General features: G+C 41.8%; 1 protein-coding gene across 3 annotated transcripts in view; it reads right to left on the bottom strand.

Annotated features, from left to right (window-relative positions):
- Window positions 1–18,935, bottom strand: part of caskin2 (CASK interacting protein 2) — a 134,150-nt gene extending 115,215 nt beyond the window's left edge. For all 3 annotated transcript variants that reach the window (XM_080446445.1, XM_080446446.1, XM_080446447.1), the window contains exons 1-2: window positions 18,689–18,935; window positions 6,574–7,233 (exon numbers count right to left, since the gene is read on the bottom strand). In XM_080446445.1, coding sequence (XP_080302571.1) covers window positions 6,574–6,667 — 94 coding nt within the window. In that variant the 5' untranslated portion in view covers window positions 6,668–7,233; window positions 18,689–18,935. The remainder of the gene's footprint in view (window positions 1–6,573; window positions 7,234–18,688) is intronic.
- Window positions 18,936–23,390: the final 4,455 nt, after the last annotated feature.

The raw sequence follows: 23,390 nt of genomic DNA, 5'->3' as shown, positions 1-23,390 counted from the left end.
TGTAAAAAGAAAACATAAAGATAGATGGAAATGATGGAGTGGGGGGGGGGTCACTGCTTGTTCCTCGTGATTTAAACGGAGGCTACGTCTAAAACCCTCTCCTTCAGATTGATTGATTGTAATTAGAAAATAAATTGTGACGTGTTTTTTTTCTAGATGAACCCCTTGGATCCTGGCATCCGTATTCACGGCAAATAAGTAGTTTGTCTATTTTTGGCAAAGAGAATTGGCGTAAAAGGGAAAGCCCTGGGGAGGGGTTTGTAGGGTTTAATTAGTTAGAGAATGAGTTGTAAACTATTTTATAATTTTAAAGCACAATTTTAACAGCTTGAATTGGCCATTATGTCATAGGTCAACCAACATAATTCCCACTCGGCTTAGCCAAAGCTACACTAATTAACATCTTACAAGTCAATGTTTTTACATCAATTTAAGGCTTAATATCACCATTCCCATTAGCTCCAAAACACCCACAAGAGTCTGTGGTTAATGTCTGCTCGTCACTTCGCGCCGCGCTGCCAGCTTATGCATAATATGATATTCTTTTTAACATTTTTGAAAAAGCCTGAAAGTGTGAGAACTACTGAAGGCATTTGTTTACAGTCTCTCTCATTCCACGACTCTCTAACTACAGTAAATTGTAGATTATAATAGATTCTGCTTACATGACACTGTAGTAGCACTCCCATCGATGGCCTAAATAAATCCACGTGAGTAAAAAGAACACCAGCATATCATGAAAAGGCACGGCTAGACCCTATCCCCCCACCCCCCTCCCCAAAAGAGGGGAATAGATCTACAACCAAGTAGCTTTTAGACCTGTTCTTTTTTTCTGGCTAGTGATACCGTTGTGTGCTTGTAAAGTAAGTCGTTAAGTAGCCTCGGGAGCCTAACCCATAGGTCAGGAGCCTATCTCCTGTTTCCATAGCGTGAGGCAGTTTGATGTCCAAGTACAGCCCCTGGACATGATGCTAGTATGTCACTGGGACTTAACCCCAATCCAACCCTTGATGCTGAATGCCACGCAGGGAGACGGAGACACTGGGTACCATTTTTATAGTCTTTTGACATGGCTTAGCCGGGGAGTGATCCCCCAAGGCCACTGATTTGGTGGCCTAGAGATCTGCTGTTTTCGGCAAAGAGACGTGGGGCCCTATCTTGGCCTTACCCCTTATGCCTAAATATTTTTGGTTTTTTTTTTACAAAAAAAAAAGTGAAAATAGCCGTCGACACATTGTGAGCTTGTAGATTTAAAATGTTTTTCAAAATAGTAAAAATACCTAAAAGGTTTAGGCATTAGGGGTAAGGCGGCACGCAAGACAGGGCCCTTGGTGTATATAGGGATAAAAAGTAGTGGGCCAAGTTAGTGACCGGATTCCCTGGGGGATTCCCCATCGGTCAAGATGCTATCCGCTATTTTAAAAAATTGTGACAATTTGGGCAAATCTTTGAATGTATATATATTTGGAAAAAAAATCTGCAACACAATTTTATACAATATAGAGGCCAAAGGGGGTCCCTGCTTCATCTCTCGCTCTCAGCTAGGGGGTCCTTGGTCTGAAAACGTTGAAGACCACTGTGTTACAGAGTACAACGGGGGGCTTCAGTCCCCCCGGGGGGCAGGCAGACAGACTGAGGGGAGGACGGTTCAGTGATTGCTGCTTCCCCTTTTAATGGGCTGCTGGTGTTAGCCCAGAACAATGACCTCAAGTGGTCACGTAACACGTAGGTGATAAACTGGAAGGGCTGGCAGGGTGAACAATGGGGCGGAGGTAATCTGACAGTCTGGAGGAACACCCTCAGGGACGGAGACACACACACACACACACACACACACACACACACACACACACACACACACACACACACACACACACACACACACACACACACACACACACACACACACACACACACACACACACACACAGAAGAGGCCTGTTAGCCTAGAAACCTCCTATCTCCGTATTCTAATTTTTTGTGTTGTTTTGTAAATTAAAGGAGCAGTTCACCCCAAAAATGACTTATTTTCTATCAATTACTCACCCGCATGAAGCCTTGAATTCATGGAGATTTGTTTAGTTTTTGTCGCATTCCTGAGACAATAATCTGATGACCGGCGGAGTCTCCTACTGACCGATGACCCGGTCATCAAATTATTGGGTTAGGAATGCGATAAAAACTATAACATCTCCATCAATTCAAGGCATGGGGTGTGTAATTGATAGAAAATAAGATTTTTTTTGGATGAACTGCTCCTTTTATACGCTACTTGATCACACTACAACGTCACACAAAAGCCGAAAAAGTAGCAGATCCACAAGCTCAAAGCGCGGCGCAAAGCGGCACGTTTTGAGCTTGTCCCTGGCACAAAATATTTTCAGGTGAGGTCCGTGGCCAAATAAATATTAATTTTGGGGGCCTTGACACAAAAATATATAAATGTCATAGTGCTTCGAAACCGCCTGGCTGAGGTGGAGAACGAGGCAGGATAAAGTGACTTCCTGTCCTAGGCCTGTCGCAATTAATCACATCATCGTTTAATTGCAATTATTGTATTTATTATTTACATAATCGTTTCCATGTTGAAAAAAATGTCATACATTGAAAAAAGCAGAAATGGCAGATCTACAACGTCGCGTTGTAAGCTTTTAGATTAGCTATTTCTGCTTTTTTTATGTTTTTTGAAAGTATAAAATGATTTTTTTTTTTGTTCCACAGTTCAATGCCAAAAACACAATGAACTTAAATGTTGTAATCACTACGACCCTACCCTGTCCTAGCACCTTTTCACCTCCCTGTGCTCAATCTTCAGCCCAAAAAGGCCCAGAGAGAGGCTGGACACTGGTGGTCCGTACGGAGGGGTCGATAGGTTATCGTCGTGATAAAGCATGACCTCCTGTTGGCCCTGGGCTAGAGGGGGCCCCTCAGCCCCTCAAGACCCTCTCTTTAGCTGTCAGGCGCCATCTCTGTGGTGAAGCAATTAGTCATAGAAATAGAAAAAAAGAACGAGAAGCCAGGAGCCCAGGACGAATTCTAAATTAAAAAAGCAGGGACTGTTCCAAGTAGAAGTGTAGCTGTAGGCTGTAACAATAGGCATGTAACGATTTATTGTAAATCGATTGAAATCGATTCAAACTGGTGACAATCTAAATCGATTTAATACAAAATGTATCGCGGTGCAAACAGCAGAGAGAAGAAAATACTGGATCTTTGTAAGAGAATTGATAGAGAGTTACCAGTCATTTGCTACTGTATTGAAAAGAGGATCAGAGAAAACACATTATTGTAAAATAAAAATCATAAAAGAGAAGAAAATACTGGATTTGTGTAAGAGAAATCATTTTTTAAAAGATTTTTCGATCATTTGTCTGGAAAATGTACAATGATACCAACGGACGCTACACAACAACCAGGAATTCCACCGTGTCCTCGGAGTCGGACTAATGACTAATGTGACTCTTGCTCAAATGCAGGGACTTTTTTTTCCTCTTTATATCGTCTCGTCGGGGGGAAACCTCACAGGTTACTTTTCAGGATTCAAATTCAAAAGCAGCAAAAGTAGCAGATTCTACAAGCAAAAAAAAAACAGTCTGGCAGAGCAGAGTTTTTGTACTTCTGCGACTTCAAAGCGAAGTTCATAAAGCCGGTGGATAGATGCGACAAAGTCGTTATTGACAATGATGTGTCGTCTCCAACCATCAAACTCTTCCACGAGCTTCAACGTTCAGCTGTAACACCAACAGTGACGTAAAGTAACTAAGTACATGTACTCAAGTACTGTACTTAAGTACAATTTTGAGGTACTTTTACTTCAGCGGAGTATTTCTAATTGTCTATACTTTTACTTCTACTCCACTACATCTCAGAGGTAAATATTGTACTTTTACTCCACTACAATTATAGTTACTTTGCAGATATATTACATTATAAAACATACACTAACCACTTAATCCCTATGTTATACCTAGGGTTAGGGTTAGGGTTACCTGTGGCGCCATGACGCGTTGTGAGCTTGTAGATCAGCTATTTTCAGCACAGGACACTGTCGTGCCACCATGTACAAATCAGGCCTTAGTCGTTTTCCTCCCAAACCCCTATCATCATCTCATCACAACTTCCAGAGCCTTTTGTAGAGGTGATAAACTCTAGCATAACATTAGGCCTCATCCGCAACCCTTCCATTTCGGAATTGCAGGCGTGAAAATCCCCCCTTCCAAAACAGCAAACACTGTCATTTGGGGGGTAATTACACGCGCTAAGGAAGGGACGCAGCGCGCTTAGTCATTGTGTCCCGGAGGAGGGGAATTTCAGGCCAGGTGTGACCCGACAAGCGGCTGTGTGAACCTGCGGCGCGTTTTCTTCTCAGTGCCGGGCGGTGGGGCGGCCAAAACCCCTATTCAGCAGAAGAAACCTGTCAAGAGAACGGCGAGGATAAAGGAAAACGTCGAACGAGAAGTTTGACGGGGGGGCCATTGTTGTAACCTGAGAGAACAGCCCATTGTGCGAGACGGAGGAGGATTCCGAGGGACTCGATATATTAAAAAAAAAAAGGAGCAACCCTTTCTCCGGTTGTGTTGTCTTTGAAGCCTTTGAGGAAGACCTGACGGGGGTCTATAGGTGGGGTCCCACCCACATCGAGATGCCCCCCCCCCTCCTCCTCCTCCTCTACCTACCCTGAGGGCCGAGAAAGCAGTCTTCTGGAGGAAGGCTTAGGGCTGTGCATGCTAAAGCAGCACTCCCGTGAATTAAAGCCAAGGGAGAAATGTTGAGGACAGGCTTTCGGCGTGCAGGGGGGCCGCGTTCATTACTGTGTCATCAACATAGGGGGGGGCTTGATCGGGCCTGGACGACGCTAATCCTCTGGGATAGATTTCCCTGTAAGCTTTAGCTGAAGGTGGGGGGGGGGGGGGGGGTTTACTGTTGAGTCACCTTGGCTCCACAAACCCACACTCACCTCGCCACCAGGCACGCGGCGGCAGCGAGGTGAGTGTGCGTCCGCGTGGTGCAACGTAGGCACCACGTTCTACCTCGGCGCGATCGGCTCAAATCACTCAACGACACGACCGCTCTCGTATTCCAGCCGTTCTCACACACACACACACACTCCGATTTCATGAGCAATTTCTCCCACCGAAAATAAACTCGAGGAAAAACAAACATTACCCGGCCGCAAAAAGAAAATGCAACTTGCGCGTCGAGGGGTTTGAATATTCATTGAGCCGTCAGAAGAGCGAAGATGGAAAACTGGTTCATTAGTCAGCGAGACGCCTCGGTGGTTTGCGGGATCATGTCTGAACGGAGAGCTGTCGTTTTCGGCTGGCTCAACAGCTATTGTCAGAGAATCCCCCGGCATCATGGGTTTGGAGGTTACAGATTTGCGGAGGTTTAGTGGCTATATGATAGGTGTGGCATCGACGCAGCCACAGGCAGAACTCTGCAAAACTGCTTGTATAAGCATGTTACCAAAAGCCTTGTACCTCCCTACTACTGTCTGCAATTTGTGTCTGGAAGATAAAAGGAAAGCACACACTGTATCTGACTAACGCGCAGTCTGCATCATTTATCTGAGATGAAAGATAAAGGGAAACTCTCGTGCTGTTACTGTGCATTTGAGTTCACTGTAGATGGTTATCACAGTAGAGGAACAATATGTGCTATAACAGGGTTTCTCAAACGTTTTAATTTCAAGGAACCCAGTTTGGTATGCATGCAGGCCCCAGACCCACATAACTCTGAGAGAGTAAAAAATGGAACCAAAGGGAAGTTATAGACTCATGGGGTTCCATTTGGTTCCTACTGTAGCTCTCAATCATTTGGTTGGGGACCCCCTCAAGGACCCCTGGGGGTCCCCAGACCCCACTTTGAGGACCACTGTTCTACCCAAGCCACAAGAGAAGCTTCCTTGTCCATTTTGGCCATTGCTGGTGTTCCTACAATTCCCATAATGCATTTAGTGGGCAAGCACAGCCTATAAAAGCAGCCATTATATCAACCTGATTCATATTTTCTGAAGGTCGCAATTTTGCCATGAACTCAGCAAAAGCAAAAGGTTGTGGCCACTGTGGAGGCTACTGTATGAAACAAGGTTTCATAGTTTTCACATTCACAGATTTTATACTGGTGACATCACTAGGGAGAACTTTTCAGGACAACTTCGCCAGCGTTGTAGAGACACAGAGAACACTTGCTCAGTATTATGGCCCTTATGCTGTTTTTGGTGTCCAGGGGGTCCCCAGCAAAAGTAGTTAATATCGCATCATTTTAACCACTTTATCCATATTTTATACTTTAGCAATTCAAAAATAGCAGATATACAAGCTCATATGAGCTACTATTTTTGAAAAACCATGCACATTTTTGCAAATCTTTAAATATAATGATTTTTTTTACTCAAATCTTTGCTTCTGGGGTCCCTGGAACAAAATATTTTTGAGTTGGGGGTCTAAATACATTTTTGGGGGGTCCTTGACACACTGTTAGGATTTAGAAGACTTTTTTTTTTTTTATCGGCCTCAGGTCTTATAATGCAGGTTATTATGACAACAGATTTCAGTATCAAACGTCACTCACTGTTCCTGTTGGCCTTGAGCTTGGACAGGAGCTTCTGCGTGCAGGGCAGGTCTCCACTCTTCACAGCCTGCAGGAGATCCTGCTCCTTCCCCATGGTGGCGAGCAACGCCGCAAATACAAAGTCGGACGGGGGGGGGGGGGGGGGCCTCCTTTTCTCCTCACAGACACATGCTGCCGGGCCCCGGAGGAGACATCAAGCTGCCTCAGGTAAGACAGACGCCCCCACACCCCTACAACCCCCCCTCCAGTGACCGACACACGGCCCAGAGGAAATTAGAACCAAAAAAGACCCAGACGGGCGGCAGACGATCCGCCGGAGGTTGGAGGAAAAGCCTTAGATCGGAAAACCCGCCGCGACACGTATATCCCGGTGCCCTGCGTCCCAGACGTCGAGGAAAAACTATTCCGCTCCTTAATTTCCTGTTGGACGACTTCTTCTCTTCGGTGGGCTCGGGGGGGGGGGGGGGGGGGGGTTGGAGAGATGTTCTTTCCAGAAGCTGCCAGCTGTGGGGTTTTGGAGGAGGCTGTGTGGAGCTATTTGGTGATGGGATGGTGGGCGGGGGGGGAACAGGGGGACCACTGTGGGATGCTGTGGTCGGAGGGGCCCAGAGAGAGGGCCTGGTGGAGCCTTGTCAAGCAGCAGCAACAGCAGGACACAACCTGAGGGAGGAGAGCAGAGGAGAACAGCTCAGCTAGTGTTGTAAAGCAGGGATTCTCAATCTCTCTCTTTTTTTTCCATTTCAGGGACCCCCAATACGCCTAGGGGGACCCCCATTTGATACCATATATTTCATCTCTGGGACCCGATTCTACACAGTGAAATCCTCAGTGTATTAAGAACTGAGGCCGATTCTACACATGCCTTCTAAATCAGTAGTTCTCAACACTTTCAAGATTAAAAAAAAAAAATCAAAAATAGCAGATGTACAAAGTTTTATATCTGCTATTTTTGAATAGCCAAAGCAAAAATCTAAAATGACAAGATGCTTTTCCGGTTTTAATGGGTTTAATAGTACACTCTGAGAGTGTATACAATTGAAAGTACACTCAGGTTGAAAGTAGTTAAAGGTAGGGTAAATGAAAGTTTTTCGGTCAAAACGGTTTGTTTGTGAAAAAGTTTAAGATCAATATTCAGATAGTTACTAGTAATCATTACTATAGAGTGTTTGTTCAGGCCCCCCTGTCTCTCCAGCTCTTTTCCACAGAAAACACATTTTCAGGTGGGTTGCCATTTTCAACCAATCAGGAAAGATCAGCTTGTATAGCGTTCCAGCTCCAGTTCTGTCTGCAGGATGCAGGATACAGTCCCGACCTGAAAATGTTTGTTTCTGTTTGCTTAAAGAGCTGGAGAGCAGGGGAGACCCCTGTTACTGATCAAACACTCTATAGCAATGATAAGCATCAGAAGAGAGAGCTATTTAATTTTAACCAAAGAAAACACTTGCTGCACACTTTAAGTAAAGGATTGAATACTTCTTCCATACCTCTGGTTCAGGCCCAGCAGCACTGGGCATAAACCACATCCATTCCACACTCACGTCTGCATATGGCTGTAGCGGGGGGGAGGGGGGGGGGGGCTCTAACCACAACGAAACCCAACCAACCCAACACAGGATTTCCCTGTGTCTCAATCCGCTTGCAGTTTAATCGTAATTAGATAAATTTACCATGAAACCTTACAGCGATGTAAAACAACCTAAGGCACCATAATTCCTCGCTCCCCCCCCCCTCCTTTTCTAAACAAACCCCCACCCACCCACGACTGGCTGGGAGATCAGTCGTGCACGCCGATGCTCCTCAGGAAAAGAGGTCGCAATATCCTGAAAACTAAACAGAAAGTGTCCTCATATAATACTCTCACACACACACACACACACACACACACACACACACGCGTCTTGGGCTTAACTTATACACTGAAGAACGACGGTGTCCCTTGCCAGGAAGAACAGATGGTGGTTAGCTTGTAGATCTGTTCTTTCTGAATATTTCCATTTTTATCTTTCTCTACCTCCATTGCTTGTTCTCTATGTCAAACACTCACACATACATGCATTTTAGACAACGGATTCATTTATTCACAGCGACTTCCATTGATGTTGCGAAAACGGCAATAAATATAAATTCATGCACAAATGTCATGAATATTAAATAATGTAAATAAATGTAGAATAGAACTAATTGTACATAAATAAAAGGCACAATGTTTTGTAGTGACCTCCGCTAAAGAGGGTATGTTTTCAGTTTGGCTGTGACCAACAGATTTAAAAAACCATGGCATGATAGCCACCATAACACATTCATGTTCAAGAGGACAAAAACTGCTGGTGACCCCGTGACCTTTCCTCTAGCTCCACCATCAGGCCAGACTTTCAAATGGAGCAACATGGGGAGGTTTTTAAGACCTTGGTGGACGTCCGCACTCTACCGAGAGGGGCTCTTGTTCACATTACTGTTCAGATTGAGGGGTTGGTGGGATGGATGGTGCTGGCTGAAGAGAAAGCCAAGGTCTTCGGCATCAAATAACGCAGGGGTGACAGAAATGCACGTGCAGATTGCAGACACAAAAACAAACTTTCCAGTGCTGGTTGAGGCGGCACCAGCAGCAGTACAAGCCTTGTGACAAGACGGTGACACTTCAGCCAGCCGCCGCGGCATTGTGAGCTTGTAGATCGGCTATTTTCAAATTGCCGAAATGTATACAGGGCTGAAGTGGGTAATGGTTGCTTTGTAATAATAATAAATAATAAAAAATCTACAAAGTAACTACCTACATTTTTCAAATAAGTAAAAGTTAAATATTTGCCTCTGAGATGTATGTAGTGGAGTAGAAAGTAAAAGTACTGAACATTGGAAATACTCCAGTGAAGTCAAATTACCTCAAACATATACTTAAGTACAGTACTTAAGTAAATGTTCTTAGTTACTTTCCACCACTGGTGCTAACCGGACCTTTATTGACAAAAGGTCTCAGAGACACCTACTATCCGTATTAAGCGTGCCTGTGTTGTATAAATACTAGAAGTTCTGCCCGCTACGCGGGCAGAATTCTAGTACCCCCCCCTTAACCCCCCCCCTAACCCCGCCAAAGAAAATGTCGTTTGGGGGTACAAAATCATGGGATAAAAAAAAAAAAAAAAACCCAGAGGATCGCGAGGGCTCGCTTATTTTGTCTTTCCCTCCCTCCCTCTCTTCCTCTCTCTCTCTCTCCCTCTCTGTCTCTCTGTCTGTGTCTGTCCATCAGCGAAAATCATCTCTCGCTGTTTGGCTGACTATTCTCTCTCTCCCACCCTCCCTCTCTCTCCCTGTGTGTGTGCGTGTGTGTGTGTGTGTGTGTGTGGTGGGGGTGTGGTGGGGCGGGGGGGACAGCCATGACGCAGCGGGACTTTTGAGATGGCTATTGGCAAAATAGGTTGACTTATTCGGATACATGCGTGTGACTGTTCGCCCCTGCCGGTTCTCTGAATTTTTATTTTTAAATAGGCTCTGTCATGATTAATTGACCACACATATGAAGTGAAACAACTGAATTATATCCAAACGATGTTATAAGTGAATTCCGTGCGTCAAAGAAGAAGTTTGAGAGCGTTTAATAAGCGAAAATAAGAAGTGAAGGCACTCGCACCCTGACTCGCACAACCAACAATGGCTGCCGTTCGTCTTTTTTCAGGCTGCGAACTCGCCACCTGATTGGCCAACTTTTGCTGTCAATCACAGAACGATGAGCGACGTTGCCATGTCCAGGTGTTGTAAGCGTGAAGTGGGTGTAAATTGGTTAGAGAAAGTGCGTCGACGCATGCGCAGTGCGCAGCTTTGTGTTTTTTCATGAAGCTGGTTGCTTGTTGCTCGCGCACGATCTGGCAACAGCGGTGCATACGCATGCGCAGTGCGCAGTTTAACACCGGTACCGGTGACTGATTTTCCGCTTTCAGCCAGTCTCCCAATTGTATGTTAGAGATTGAGAGATTGATGAGGCATCCACAACAGCCTAACATCACCACCACGCAAGCTGCTGTTGTTTACAACTGCCCTTACTGTTTTACCATACATTTTCTATGATGACTGGATTCACATTCAACTGGAGATCAGGGGAACTTAAAAACTCTTCCACCCTGGTGGAATGCACGACCCACGCTTAACGGAGGACGATGCCGCACGCCAAAAAAGAGCTCACCGCATGTCGCATCACAACGTGTTGAGGGCTTGTAGATCGGCTATATTTACGGGAGGGAAGAATTGTAATCACTTGGATTAGTGTTGCACGATTAATCGGGTGATCTCGATTCAGACACCTATGCGATCTCGATTTTAAATTATGACGATTTTTTTTCAATAAAAAAAATATATATATTAATATTTTTATATTTACAAGAGAATTGTGTGAGAATCGTGATCTCAATTCTTATGGAGGAAAATCGTGATTCACATTTGAGCCAGAATCGTGCAGCACTAACTTGGATCTCACGGGATCCCCGTGAGAAAAACGTGGATGTCCTTCTCTAAATTCTCAGGAATAGCAGATGTACAAGCTCACAGCGTGTCACTTTGTGCCACGCTGCGAGCTTGTACATCTGCTATAAAAAAAAAAAAACTTTAACATTAACCCTTTCAGACCTGGAACGCATCTGTGTCACTTTAGATTTCTTTGGCTATTCAAAAATAGCAGATATACAAGCTCATAGCGCGGCACCGTGCCGCGCTATGAGCTTGTAGATCTGCTATCTTTAAAAAATCTTGAATTTTTTGTTAGGATTTAGATTTTTTTTAAAGAATCGCCTCAGGTCTTAATGGGTTAATATTCCCTTCTGGGGGTCCCTGACACAAAATATTTGAGATGGGGGTCCGCGGCCAGATACATATTATTTTGGGGTGGCGGGGGGGGGGGGGGGTTTCCTTGACATGAAAAAGAACCACAGCGTCATAGGACAAGCCAGCCCTGTGCATGTTGTTATAAAGTTTATTGTCCTCATATCACCAGGACAGGGAATGCTCTGGCATGCAGGGCACATCATGCGCTGCTGTTGCTGTATAAACACTAAGTGTGTTTGGGGAAAAAAGCAGGGATCACCACTGAGATATGGACGGTTCCTGGCTTGCTAACCCCTGTGTGTGCTCCTCTGTTCAGCGCTGTTTTCCTGGTTCCAACTTGTTTCATTACATAACCACCACCGTGAGCCTGAGAGAGAGTACAGCACACACACACACACACACACACACACAGAGCACCGACTGGGCGTAAGCAAGGCTGTCATTCCTAATCACTGTGATCTCGTCCCCCTCTTCTCTTCTCTTCTCTCTCTCCCCCTCCAGGGCCTAGAAGGCAGGCTTTTCATGCTCATTGCATTGATGACAATGGACCACATTTATATAGCCGCCCTTTCTAGGCTTTGCGACCCATTCAAAGTACTTTTACAATGTACTTTGCAATCGTTCACGCACACGCACACACCAGATCAGGGGTCTTCAACAGGGGGTCCGGGACCCCTAGGGGGGTCCTCAGAGTTACTACAGGGAGTTCGCCAAATCTTTGCGATAGATTTTTTTTTTACATTAACCACTTGAACCCTAGCCTCCCTATTCTGAAGGGAACATTATCCGAAAATAGCAGAGCTACAAGCTCACAACGCCTCACGCCAAAAGGTCAAGTTTACAAAGTATTGAGGGTTTTAAGTCGTTAAATGTATGAAAATACACATTAGCATGAATCCAATATGTAGTGGGGGTCCCTGCGGCACAGAGTGAGCTTGTAGATCTACTATATATTTTTTAAATCATGAACATTTTTGCAAATCTTTGAATATATGTATTTTTAAAGCGAACATTTGTAACTCAAATCTATGCTTCTGGAGGTCCCTGGAACAAAATATTTTATAAATGTTCGCTTTTAAAAATATATATATATTCAAAGATTTGCACAAAATGTGTGCAAAATGTTCACTCTAATGTTCACGATTTTTCAAAAATAGAAGCTTGTATATCTGCTTCTTTTGAATAGCCAAATAAATCTAAAATGACAAAGATGCGTTGCCGGATTGAATGGGTTAAAAGATAGTATGATGGAGGGCGTCATTTTCGTAAGATTGATTTGTTCCAACAAAAAGTTTGTAGTCGATCTACTCACTTGTAGATCGGCTATTTCCAGTGTGAGACACCAGCACACAGCAGGTGTTACGCATTACATGCTAATGAGGCACGCATTCGCACACATCTTCTTGCTCGAGGGCACTTCGACACACAACCAGAAAGAGGAGGAGCCGGGAGCCTTCAGGCTACAGACGAGTGAGACGACCGCCACTACCCACCCACACACACACACACACACACACACACACACACACACACACACACACACACACACACACACACACACACACACACACACACACACACACACACACACACACACACACACACACACACACACACACACACACACACACACACACACACACACACACACACACACACACACACAATATTATGTTGCTGTCGGGAGGAAACCTCAATATGTCCAAAACTTGTTACTTTTCAGGATTCAACTTCAAAAATAGCAAAAAACTGCGGAATGCATCGCATTGCAATCGGCTATTGTTGCTACTTTTGTGTGACACTGTAGTATGACAAAGTAGGGCATTCATTTATAAAAAAAATTAAACATGGCGGAAAGAGATTTCTGCCCCACAGCAATGATATTGTTTCTTTTTTTTTGTTGTAAATTAACACCCTACTTGATCACACTACAGCGTCACACAAAAGCATCAAAGGTCATTTTGAATTTGAATCCTGGAAATGATCAGTTTAGTTTAGGTTTCCACACGACAGAGACGATGTGCCACATTATGTGAGTTTGAGAGAGTGAGTAACTTCCACAGTCTTGCCAGCCTGATCTCAAGTGCAACACTTTGATTAATTTAGTTAACTTTCACCTCTGATCCCTAAAGCAGTGGTTCTCAAACTTTTTCATGCCAAGGACCCCCAAATTGATATGTATTTGGCCGCGGACCCGCATCTGAAAATGCTTGTACCAGGGACCCCCAGAAGCGCAGATTTGAGTAAAACATTTTCGCTTTAAAAATATATATTCAAAGATTTGCACAAATCTTCACGATTTAAAACAAAGATAGTAGTGTAGTGTACAAGCTCATAGCGCAGCACGAAGTGTCGCGCTATGAGCTTGTATATCTGCTATTTTTTAATAGCCAAAGTTGAAAAAATATGGTTAAAGTGGTCAAAATTATTGTGACGCTTTTTTAACTAATGTTGCTCGGGACCCCCTGGTATACCCCACCCCAAGTACCCCTGGGGGTCCCCAGACCCCACTTTGATAACCAATGCCCTAGAGTACAGTGAAATTTAAACCAAATCACTTCCACCTCGCTTACCCTGAAGTACAGTATTGTTTAAGTGGGGATTATGGAAAATGTCTTATGTAATATAGTTGTGGCTTACTACAGTATGAAAGAGTTGCAGTGCTGTGTGTGTATTACACAGAGAACAGTAATAGTATGTACACTGCAGTGCACAGTAAAGAAAGTACTGCTATACACTATAGATAAAGTACTACAAGAGAGTACTATTTGTGTACTATACAGTAAAGATAGTATTATCTGTGTACTATACAGTAAAGAAAGTACTATGTGTGTACTATACGGTAAATATAGTACTATTTGTGCTAAGACAGTGTTTAATTCTGTGATTCAGTATTTAGGAATTTGGTGGGACATGTTTACATTGTATAGCCCAGCACACTGCCAGCAAACAGGGCTGCAGAGTCTAAAGCCATCAATCGCAGTGTGTACGTAGCGTTTTCCTGCGACTGATAGTAGCATAAAGCCTCACTATGAATCATATACGAGATACATCTCCTTGTATCCAGGCATATCATACACAAAAGTTGACCATATTAACCCATTTCACTGAATCTGTGTGAGGGTTATTCACGTAAACCCTATCTACTTTGTTGTACGACGATAAGATATGCAATATTCCTGCCTTATTTGTTCACAAAGGCAATGGAATGATGGCATTCATTCACGCTAGTCAACAGATTAACTACTTGAACCATATGGCAAAAATAGAGCATCTACAAGCTTTGAAAAATGTTCAAAGATTAGTAAACATTCAAAACAAATAAGAATCTGGCATAATTCGGGCTCTAATATGGAGGTAGAACTTGCCAGCCACAACGTGCGTACCAGTTCCATGGCCTAGCTCCCGAAATGTAATGTCGTTGTTGCATTTGAGTTCAGAGCACAGAGGAATGTGGTATTTCTGTTCCATGAGAGCTCCTTTTTTAAAACATAAATAAATTACTGAATTACAGGCCAGGGCATCCTGCAAAAAATAATACTTTTGCAAGTTTAAACTAGCCCCCCCCCCCCCTCACTAGGACGGGATCTCTTCAAACTGCACCACCAATCTATCATGCCTTGACACCAGCAGCCACATCATTGACAAACCGGGCCACTGCCTTCAATAAACATAATGTTGGAGAACTCTTGTGACCTAGCGGTGGATGCTTGGATGTCAAGAATGGGTAGAGAGAGAGGCCGCCCGGGAAACAGGAGGCTGTGAGCTTGTATATCTGCTGTTTTTGAATAGCCAACGTATTACAGTTGATTTAGTCGACTAAAATGTATTTTGGCGGTGCCTTGATGGCGTCGTAATGGCTGATTTTACACTTGGTTGCATGCTGAAAAAATTGCATGCTACAAGCTCACAACGCAGAGCTTGTAGATCTGCTATTTTCAGAGCACAACACCTGAGCGCAACCAAACATAAAATTACTTGCGTTTTAGTTCTACTGGATCTGGATTCTCCACTCTTCCCCCAACATTTTAGTCTATTTTTTATTTGTTGACGAAATTGTCAATATATTTAGTCTTAGTTTTAGTCATCATAGCTTAGTTTTTATTTTGTTTTTGTCAGTGAAAAAAGGTAGTCGACGAACATTTTTCGTCATAGTTTTAGTCGACGAAATCAACACTGCAACGTATAAATGGATAAAGTGGTCCAAATCATTGTGACGCCAACTAGACCACAACAATCCCTACCACTGCACCAGGGGCTTCACACATGACACCTGGACTGTCCACTTATGCCCTAAAAAAGGTGCTCCAAGTGATGTTTTAAAACAAAGTTCATTGATGAAAAGTTAAAAACTCGATATTCCGATTGCTATAGAGTGTTTGTTCAGTTAACAGGGGTCTCCCCCATCTCTCCAGCTCTTTAGTAAACAGAAAATACATGTTCAGTTGGGGTTACAAATGTCATCCAATCAGGAGAGAGAACCCCACGATGATCATTTATCAGCTTGTTGTGTTCCAGTTCCAAATTTGTCTGCTCATTTATTTGTTTCATCACTTCAGATTTCACTTGTTGTTTAACCTTTCTTCTGTATGAGTTCTCTGTATTTTCTGTTTACTAAAGAACGGGAGAGATGGGGAGACCCCTGTTACTGAACAAACACTGGATTAATGAATGCTATGGGGAATGCTATGGGAAATATAGAGCTAGTGAACACATATTAACAAGACAAATATCACTTACACAACTTAAAGCAGGGGTGGGCAACTTTGACGATGGAGAGGGCCACTATATTTCCGCACTCACTCCAGAGGGCCACACTTTTTTCGCCATTCTATGTCACACAAAAGTAGCCGATCTACAAGCTCAAAACGCGTCACAGTGTGACGCATTTTGAGCTTGTAGATGTGCTATTTTAGCAATATTTTAATTGGAATCCAGTTTTTTTTGCAATTTTTGAATTGGAATCCTGAAAAGTAACGTTTATATATAATTTCAAATGCATTTAGTTATATTTATGTTAACTTTATGAACTTCACAAAAATTCAAATACATTGGACATAAAAAAGACTTTTAATACTAGTCATTAAGCTACTAATATAGACTGAAGTAATTAAAGCGGGTCATGTTTGCATGTTTGGAATTATAACAGCTGAAATCAATAATATATCAGTATATTATTGATTGCCAGTTGCCCATGTATGCCTTTAAGCATTATTTTCATACTTCAGCTATTTTCAAAGGATTGTGAAAAATGTTGACAAAATATTGGATACAAATACAGGGACCGCAGGGTTAAGTGGCACAAAAGCAATATCAGCAGACGACATTTAGTGTCCTCTCCACCGTCCAGTAACATTTTCCACATCTATTTTCATGTACTATTGAGTAGCTATCAGACATACTAAAAACTCTCACATACTAATTTGGCACACTAAATAGTATACTATGGCTAGTCGTACACATCCATAGCCTACTGTACTTCCACTTAAATGTAGAGACGTACCATAGGGCATACTCACCGATACAGATGCCAGCATTTGAGGCAGTATCTGTATCTTTTCCAACTGTACGGTAGGGTAAGTGATTTGTTTTTTGTTAAAGTATTATATTCTGATAGTAATGAGCGTTTGTTCGGTCACAGGGGTCTCTCCAGCTCTTTAGTAATTATGTACATTTTCAGGTAGGTGACAACATTTAAGCCAATAAGGAGAGAGCACTGAAAATGCATTTTCTGTTTAATAAACAGCTGGAGAGACATGGGAGACTCCTGTTACTGAACAAACACTCTATGGCAATGAGTACTATCAGAATATAGAGCTATTTAACACGTATTTTAACCAAAGAAAGAAATCACTTACCCTACCTTTAAATGTTATGAACTTTGAAGCAAGTGACTTGCACGCTTGATAAACCAACTTTTTTGGTCACAGTCACACAATGGATGAGGGCTCCCTCCTAACAGTGTGGTGACACAACTGTCACTTTGTCTCTCCATGCAAGCTTGGAAAGTGGAATGTGGAGAAAAGTATGGAGCAGACCTCAGTGTGCCACAAACACAAACACAATCTCACTTCACACGCACACGCACACGCACACACAAACACACAGATGTGTGCACACAGCTGTTTATTGTTACTATGTTTAAAACTAAAACTAAAGCTGATGTTATTAGTCAGGCACATAACCCATGTTTTCTAACCCTTACGTCATGGGGAAGAATTGCATTATTATTATTTCAAAACATTGTGTTTTATTAGGCTTTTTTTTTAAAGAGTGTCACTTTTTAAGGCCCTATACCTACCCCATGTGTTATCCTGGGGCTCAATATATTCATATTCTGACGGTCACTATTTAAGCCTAACCTCAATCGAATAAAGTAGAAAGAACTGTTAAACATTATAACAACATGTGTTGTCCATGGATGCACACACAGCAAGTAGCCTATGTATAAACAGCTTCATTAAATAACATTAAATAGCATAGCCAGTGGTGTAAAGTAACTAAGTACATTTACTCAAGTACTGTACTTAAGTACAGTTTTGAGGTATTTTTTTAACTTTACTGGAGTATTTCCAATTTGCAGTACTTTTACTTCTACTCCACTACATCTCAGAGGCAAATATTGTACTTTTACTCCACTACAATTATTTGAAACTTTAGTTATTAGTTACTTTTCAGATGTAAATTATTACATTATAAAACATAAAGTAACCAATAGCCCTATTTTATACGTAGGCTATTTGAAAATAGCTGATCTACAAGCTCGCAAGGCGTTGTGAGCTTGTAGATCTGCTATTTTCAAAAGATTTGTATACATTTTGAACACTTGTGAAATGGGACAGTCTGCATAATGAGTACTTTTACTTTTGGTACTTTAGTTTAAGTACATTTTGATGCCAATACTTCAGTACTTTTACTCAGGTAAACTTTGAATTCCAGACTTTTACTTGCGTTTCTATATTGCAGTATTGATACTTTTACTTAAGTAAATAACGTAAATAACGTGAGTACTTTTTCCACCACCGCCAAACAGCCAGCCAGCACATTTATCTGTTCTGAAGCGATTTATTTCATTGATTTTTTCGCTTTTGCACGCTTTCACTTTCAGTGCTTGTTGTCGGCAAGCGACACCACCATGCACGATCCCTATGGATCCCTGGAGGATTGATCTCAGGATCCAGGCGATCCGCGACTTGGATCATTTTGGAACATTTGGATCATGAGGACTCCAGCCAAGCCATGAGCATATGTATTATTATTGTGCCATATATCTTGTAATAATGCATAAACAATCCATCTGACTCACCTGATCATTTATTGGAGCTTATCAAATATTTTAACTTTCCCCAAAAAAAGTTTGTCTGGAAGTTGCTTTTAGTCCCAAATCCTGGCATAGAAAGTCTTCAAAAAAATTAAATCCAGGGATAAAGTTTTCTTTTCAGTGTCTGATCGTGAAGTAGAAGTTTTGTAGCCGTTTTTGTTTCACGTACAAATACTACTGTAATGATCTAAAGTTATAGTTGTTGAGGCCAGTGAGACGTTCTCCTTCACTACTACAGTGAGTGTCACCTCGCTCTGCCAGAGAGAGATAGAGAGAGAGAAACAGGCTCCTCCTCAAAATCTGTTCGTACCTCCCACTAGCACCGTGTACAAACATCCCATGGGCCGGGGGGTCGCGTTGCCAGATCTTTTGAGAGAAACAAGCAGCCACGTCTATGAAAACAAGCCCAAAAGAAGCCACCGTAGTCACTTTGTTGGCTTTTTTCAAAAATATATTGAAAAGAAAAAGTAAAATATATGGAATATATTTGAAAAAAAAAATCAGATGGGGGTCTGCAGAGAAATACATTCATTTGAGCGTCCTTGACATGCACATGTTTGAGAACTGGTTTAAACAATGCTAATGTTATTTTATTAATTTTTCAAACAAACCCTAAAAAACCGCAACCCTCAACTACCAATATTTACAAGTAACTTTACAGAAAAACAAGCCCTGAGTCGCTTATAATAGAGAGACATGGCAACACTAGGGGCGTGGTAGTTGTCATGCCAACCTACCGCTCGCTCAGGGCACACACTACAATCATCGGTTGCGTGCCAACCATCTATCTAGCCAATCAGCGCGCACCATTCCCTCCGGACTATGGGATATTCACCCTTCCAAAAGAGGCAGGGGCTGTCTGTCATTCTATTGTGTTTGTTGTTGTTGTTGTTGTTGTTGTTGTTGTTGTTGTTGTTTGCATTTGTCTTTTTTAATTTATTTTATTATGGTAATCCAATACAAATCTTTTAATTGACTATGTTATTATGTTTTGTGTGATTTGTCCTCCTTGATTGTCTTGCTTGGTTGTTCTTGAAACTTGTTTGATGTACTGGTATGTCGGTTTGTTCTGAAAAAATTGATTATATAAAAATCAAGCAGGTTTGGTTGGATGTCAAGTATGATTGTGATGATGAAGCGATTCATGAAAAAAAAAAAGTAAACACACACACACACACACACACACACACACACACACACACACACACACACACACACACACACTTCACTTACATAATACTTTCAAACTTAGTTACAAGTTAGCATGACAATAATGACAACTTTCAAACTTAGTTACAACAAGTTAGCGTGACAATAATGACAACTTTCAAACTTAGTTACAAGTTAGCATGACAATAATGACAATTATCAACCCAAAGCCACCTTGAAAAAAGTTTGAAAAGCATCAAACACACACACACACACACACACACACACACACACACACACACACACACACACACACACACACACACACACACACATGCAGACAAGCTTACATCTCAGACAAACAAATAATTTAATCAAACACAATACAAGTATTAAAAGATAAATACAATTTATATACAGTATGATACATCAAGTCATGATTTGTCATTTTATATACAATAATTCATTTAAAGTATTATGGACATACATCTGGGAAATATGTACTGTATGCCCTGGCAGTGGTTCTCAACCTTTTAAGGCTGCGACCCCCCAAAATAATCACATTTGAACTGCGGACCCCCCACCCTGGCCTGATAAGCACTTGGAATTATAGGAGTTGAGGCATTACATTTAGTTTGACTCGGTTCCACAGACAAAACAAAATGAAAATAGCAGATCTAAAAGCTTACAACACCTCGCGTTGCGAGGTGTTGCGAGCTTGCAGATATATGAATATCATGAAACCTTTAACTTAGAGCTTGTCAACGTGTCGATGGTGGCAGTCAGTGGCGCGGGAAGGGGGGGGCTATGGGGGCTGCAGCCCCCCTGGTGATGGGAGCAGCCCCCCTGGTGATGGGAAGAAAAAAAAAAAAAGAAAAAAAAAGGTTTTATTTTATTTTATTTTTTATAATATATATATATTTTATGGATCATAGCAGTCTGTTACGGTCATGGATGAACTTCAACCTGGTGTTTACACTGTCTTTCTGCCTTTTTGTGTGGGGAAAAACACAGAAAAACCCCAAAAAATCGCAAAAAAACCGCAGTTGAAATTTGTGAAATAAATGAGGTGCGCAACTTTAAATTGTATGGGTAGGTTCAGCCTAGCGCATGATGTACTTGCATGATTCACTTTCATTAGTGAATCATTCGATCCGAGTGAGTCTGAAGTATCCTTCCAGACTTCATCCTCTATGACCTTACCCAGTTCATGTTCCCAATCTGTTTTAATTTTGTCCAAAGAAATTACTAAATGATTAGAAATTGAAGTGTAAACCTTTTAAATTAGACCTTTCCCAGTTATGGAGATGTTCAAAATTGTGTCAACTGTGTGAACCTTTCACACAGTTCGCTGAAGCTACAAAATAGTTTGTCTAAATAAAGATCCCTTAACTTAACAAGACCTGCTCTCTGCCACAAAGAAAAGGCTGCATCATTATTGGGCGGGGGAATAAGGTGGTTGTTCTAAACTATGGTTAGACATTCCTCTCCAGGGAATCCAAGGGCAACTCTGAATTGAGACCAAATTCTTAAAGTAGAGACAACGAGAATTATTTAGGTCGAATAGGTTCCTGTATCCAGAGTATCATTTTGTGTATATTGGCTGCCCAATAATAATCTCTGAAGGCAATGCCAACCCCCCCCCAGAACTATGTCTCTGTAGGAACTCCTTCCTTATAGGGGTTTTACCTTTCCATAAAATTAGTTTATCTACTGCGTTGGTTCTCAAAGTGGGGTACGGGGAACCCCAGGGGTCCTTGGGGGGGTTCCAGGGGGTCCCAAAAAAAATTTGTTCATATAGCATCACAATCATTTTAACCACTTTAACATTTTGTACTTTGGCTATTCAAAAATAGCAGATCTAAAAGCTCATAGCGCGGCACCGAGTGCCGCACTACGAGCTTGTAGATCTGCTATTTTTGAAAAATTGTGAACATTTGTGCAAATCTTTGAATATAATATTTTTAAAGCAAACATTTGTAACTCAAATCTTTGCTTCTGGGGGTCCCTGGAACAAAATATTTTGACATGGGGGTCCGCGACCAAATATATCATTTTGAGGGTCCTTGACATGAAAACGTTTGAGAACCAGTGATCTACTGTTCCGAAAAAAGGATTTGGGTAAGAAGACTGGCAGGCTTTGATGCAACTTACTTTCCCAGCAAGGGTTATTATGTGTAAGCTATTCCACCTTTCCAAGTCCAGTTTAAGCTTGTCCATTAGGGGTGGGATTTTTTATTGTAAAGGGATAATTGTCTACAGATATTCTCACCTAAATATTTAAAGTAGTTTTCAGACATTTTAAAGGGAAGACACGTTTGTGGAATTTGAAGAGACAAATTGTTTATTGGAAAGCATTCACTCTTTGAAAAGGTTCAATTTATAGCCTGAAAAGGATTCAAATCAAATATAAATAATAATAAATAATCTGCATACAACGAAAGAATGTTCTCAACAAAGGTTTGTTGATTATTTTTGATGCAGTAATGGTCTTTTCCTTTTCTTTCTTGAGAACAGGAGAGAACAGGTTGAGAACCACTGCCCTAGAACATGGGCCTTCAACAGGGGATCAGGGACCCCCTAGGGGGTCCTCCGAGTTACAACAGTTTTTTGTGTGATAGGAACAGATATTTTTCCCGCATGTTCGCCCCATGAATAGGGGAGAGAGAGAGGGTTTAAGTGGTTAATTATAAGTGGTTGGAGGTTGGTCTTCCTATACTTTTCCATTGAGACATTTAGATCCCCTGGTGTCAGGTAGGACATCTACTGGTTGACAAGCAGTACTGCATGAAGTAGGGGCAGTGGTGGAAAAAGTTGTCACATTTTTTACTTAAGTAAAAGTATCAGAACTGCAATGTAGAAGTACTCTGTTACAAGTAAAAGTCCGGAATTAAAAAATGACTTGAGTAAAAGTACAAAAGTATTGGTATCAAAATGTACTGAAAGTACCAAAAGTAGAAAGTACTCATTATGTAGAATGTCCCATTTCACAAGTTTTCAAATGTATAAAATCATTTGAAAATAGCAGATCTAAAAGCCCACAATGCTATTTTCAAATGGTCGAAATGTATATAGGGCTGAAGTTGTTAATGTATGTTTTGTAATAATAATCATAATCTACTAAGTAACTAATAACTGAAGTTTTCAAATAATTGTAGTGGAGTAAAAGTACAATATTTGCCTCTGAGATGTTGTGGAGTAATAATAATAATATAATAATGAATTGCACTTTTATGGCGCTTTTCTAAGTACTCAAACTTACTCAAAGCGCTTTACAATGGTTCATTCATTCATACAGGGGGGGACATTGGGAGTAGAAGTAAAAGTACTGAAAGTTGGAAATATTCCAGTAAAGTAAAAAAAAATGTTTTGTTACTTTACACCACTGAGTAGGGGAGATTGCCTCATGCATGGTATAGTGGTAGATGTTTGGTTTCCCATGTGAGAGGGTTCGATCGGTGTTCCAATCCCGGTCGGGTGGAAAAAGGAATGTGAGGATTGCGGATTCAAGCTTTAGTGTGTTTCTACAAGGTGTTGG

The sequence above is a fragment of the Gymnoscopelus braueri genome (assembly GCF_963280865.1).
Source record: "Gymnoscopelus braueri genome assembly, chromosome: 13".
Taxonomy (NCBI): domain Eukaryota; kingdom Metazoa; phylum Chordata; class Actinopteri; order Myctophiformes; family Myctophidae; genus Gymnoscopelus; species Gymnoscopelus braueri.
The sequence above is the reverse complement of the archived record's forward strand: the minus strand, read 5'-3'. Positions and strand labels throughout refer to the sequence as shown.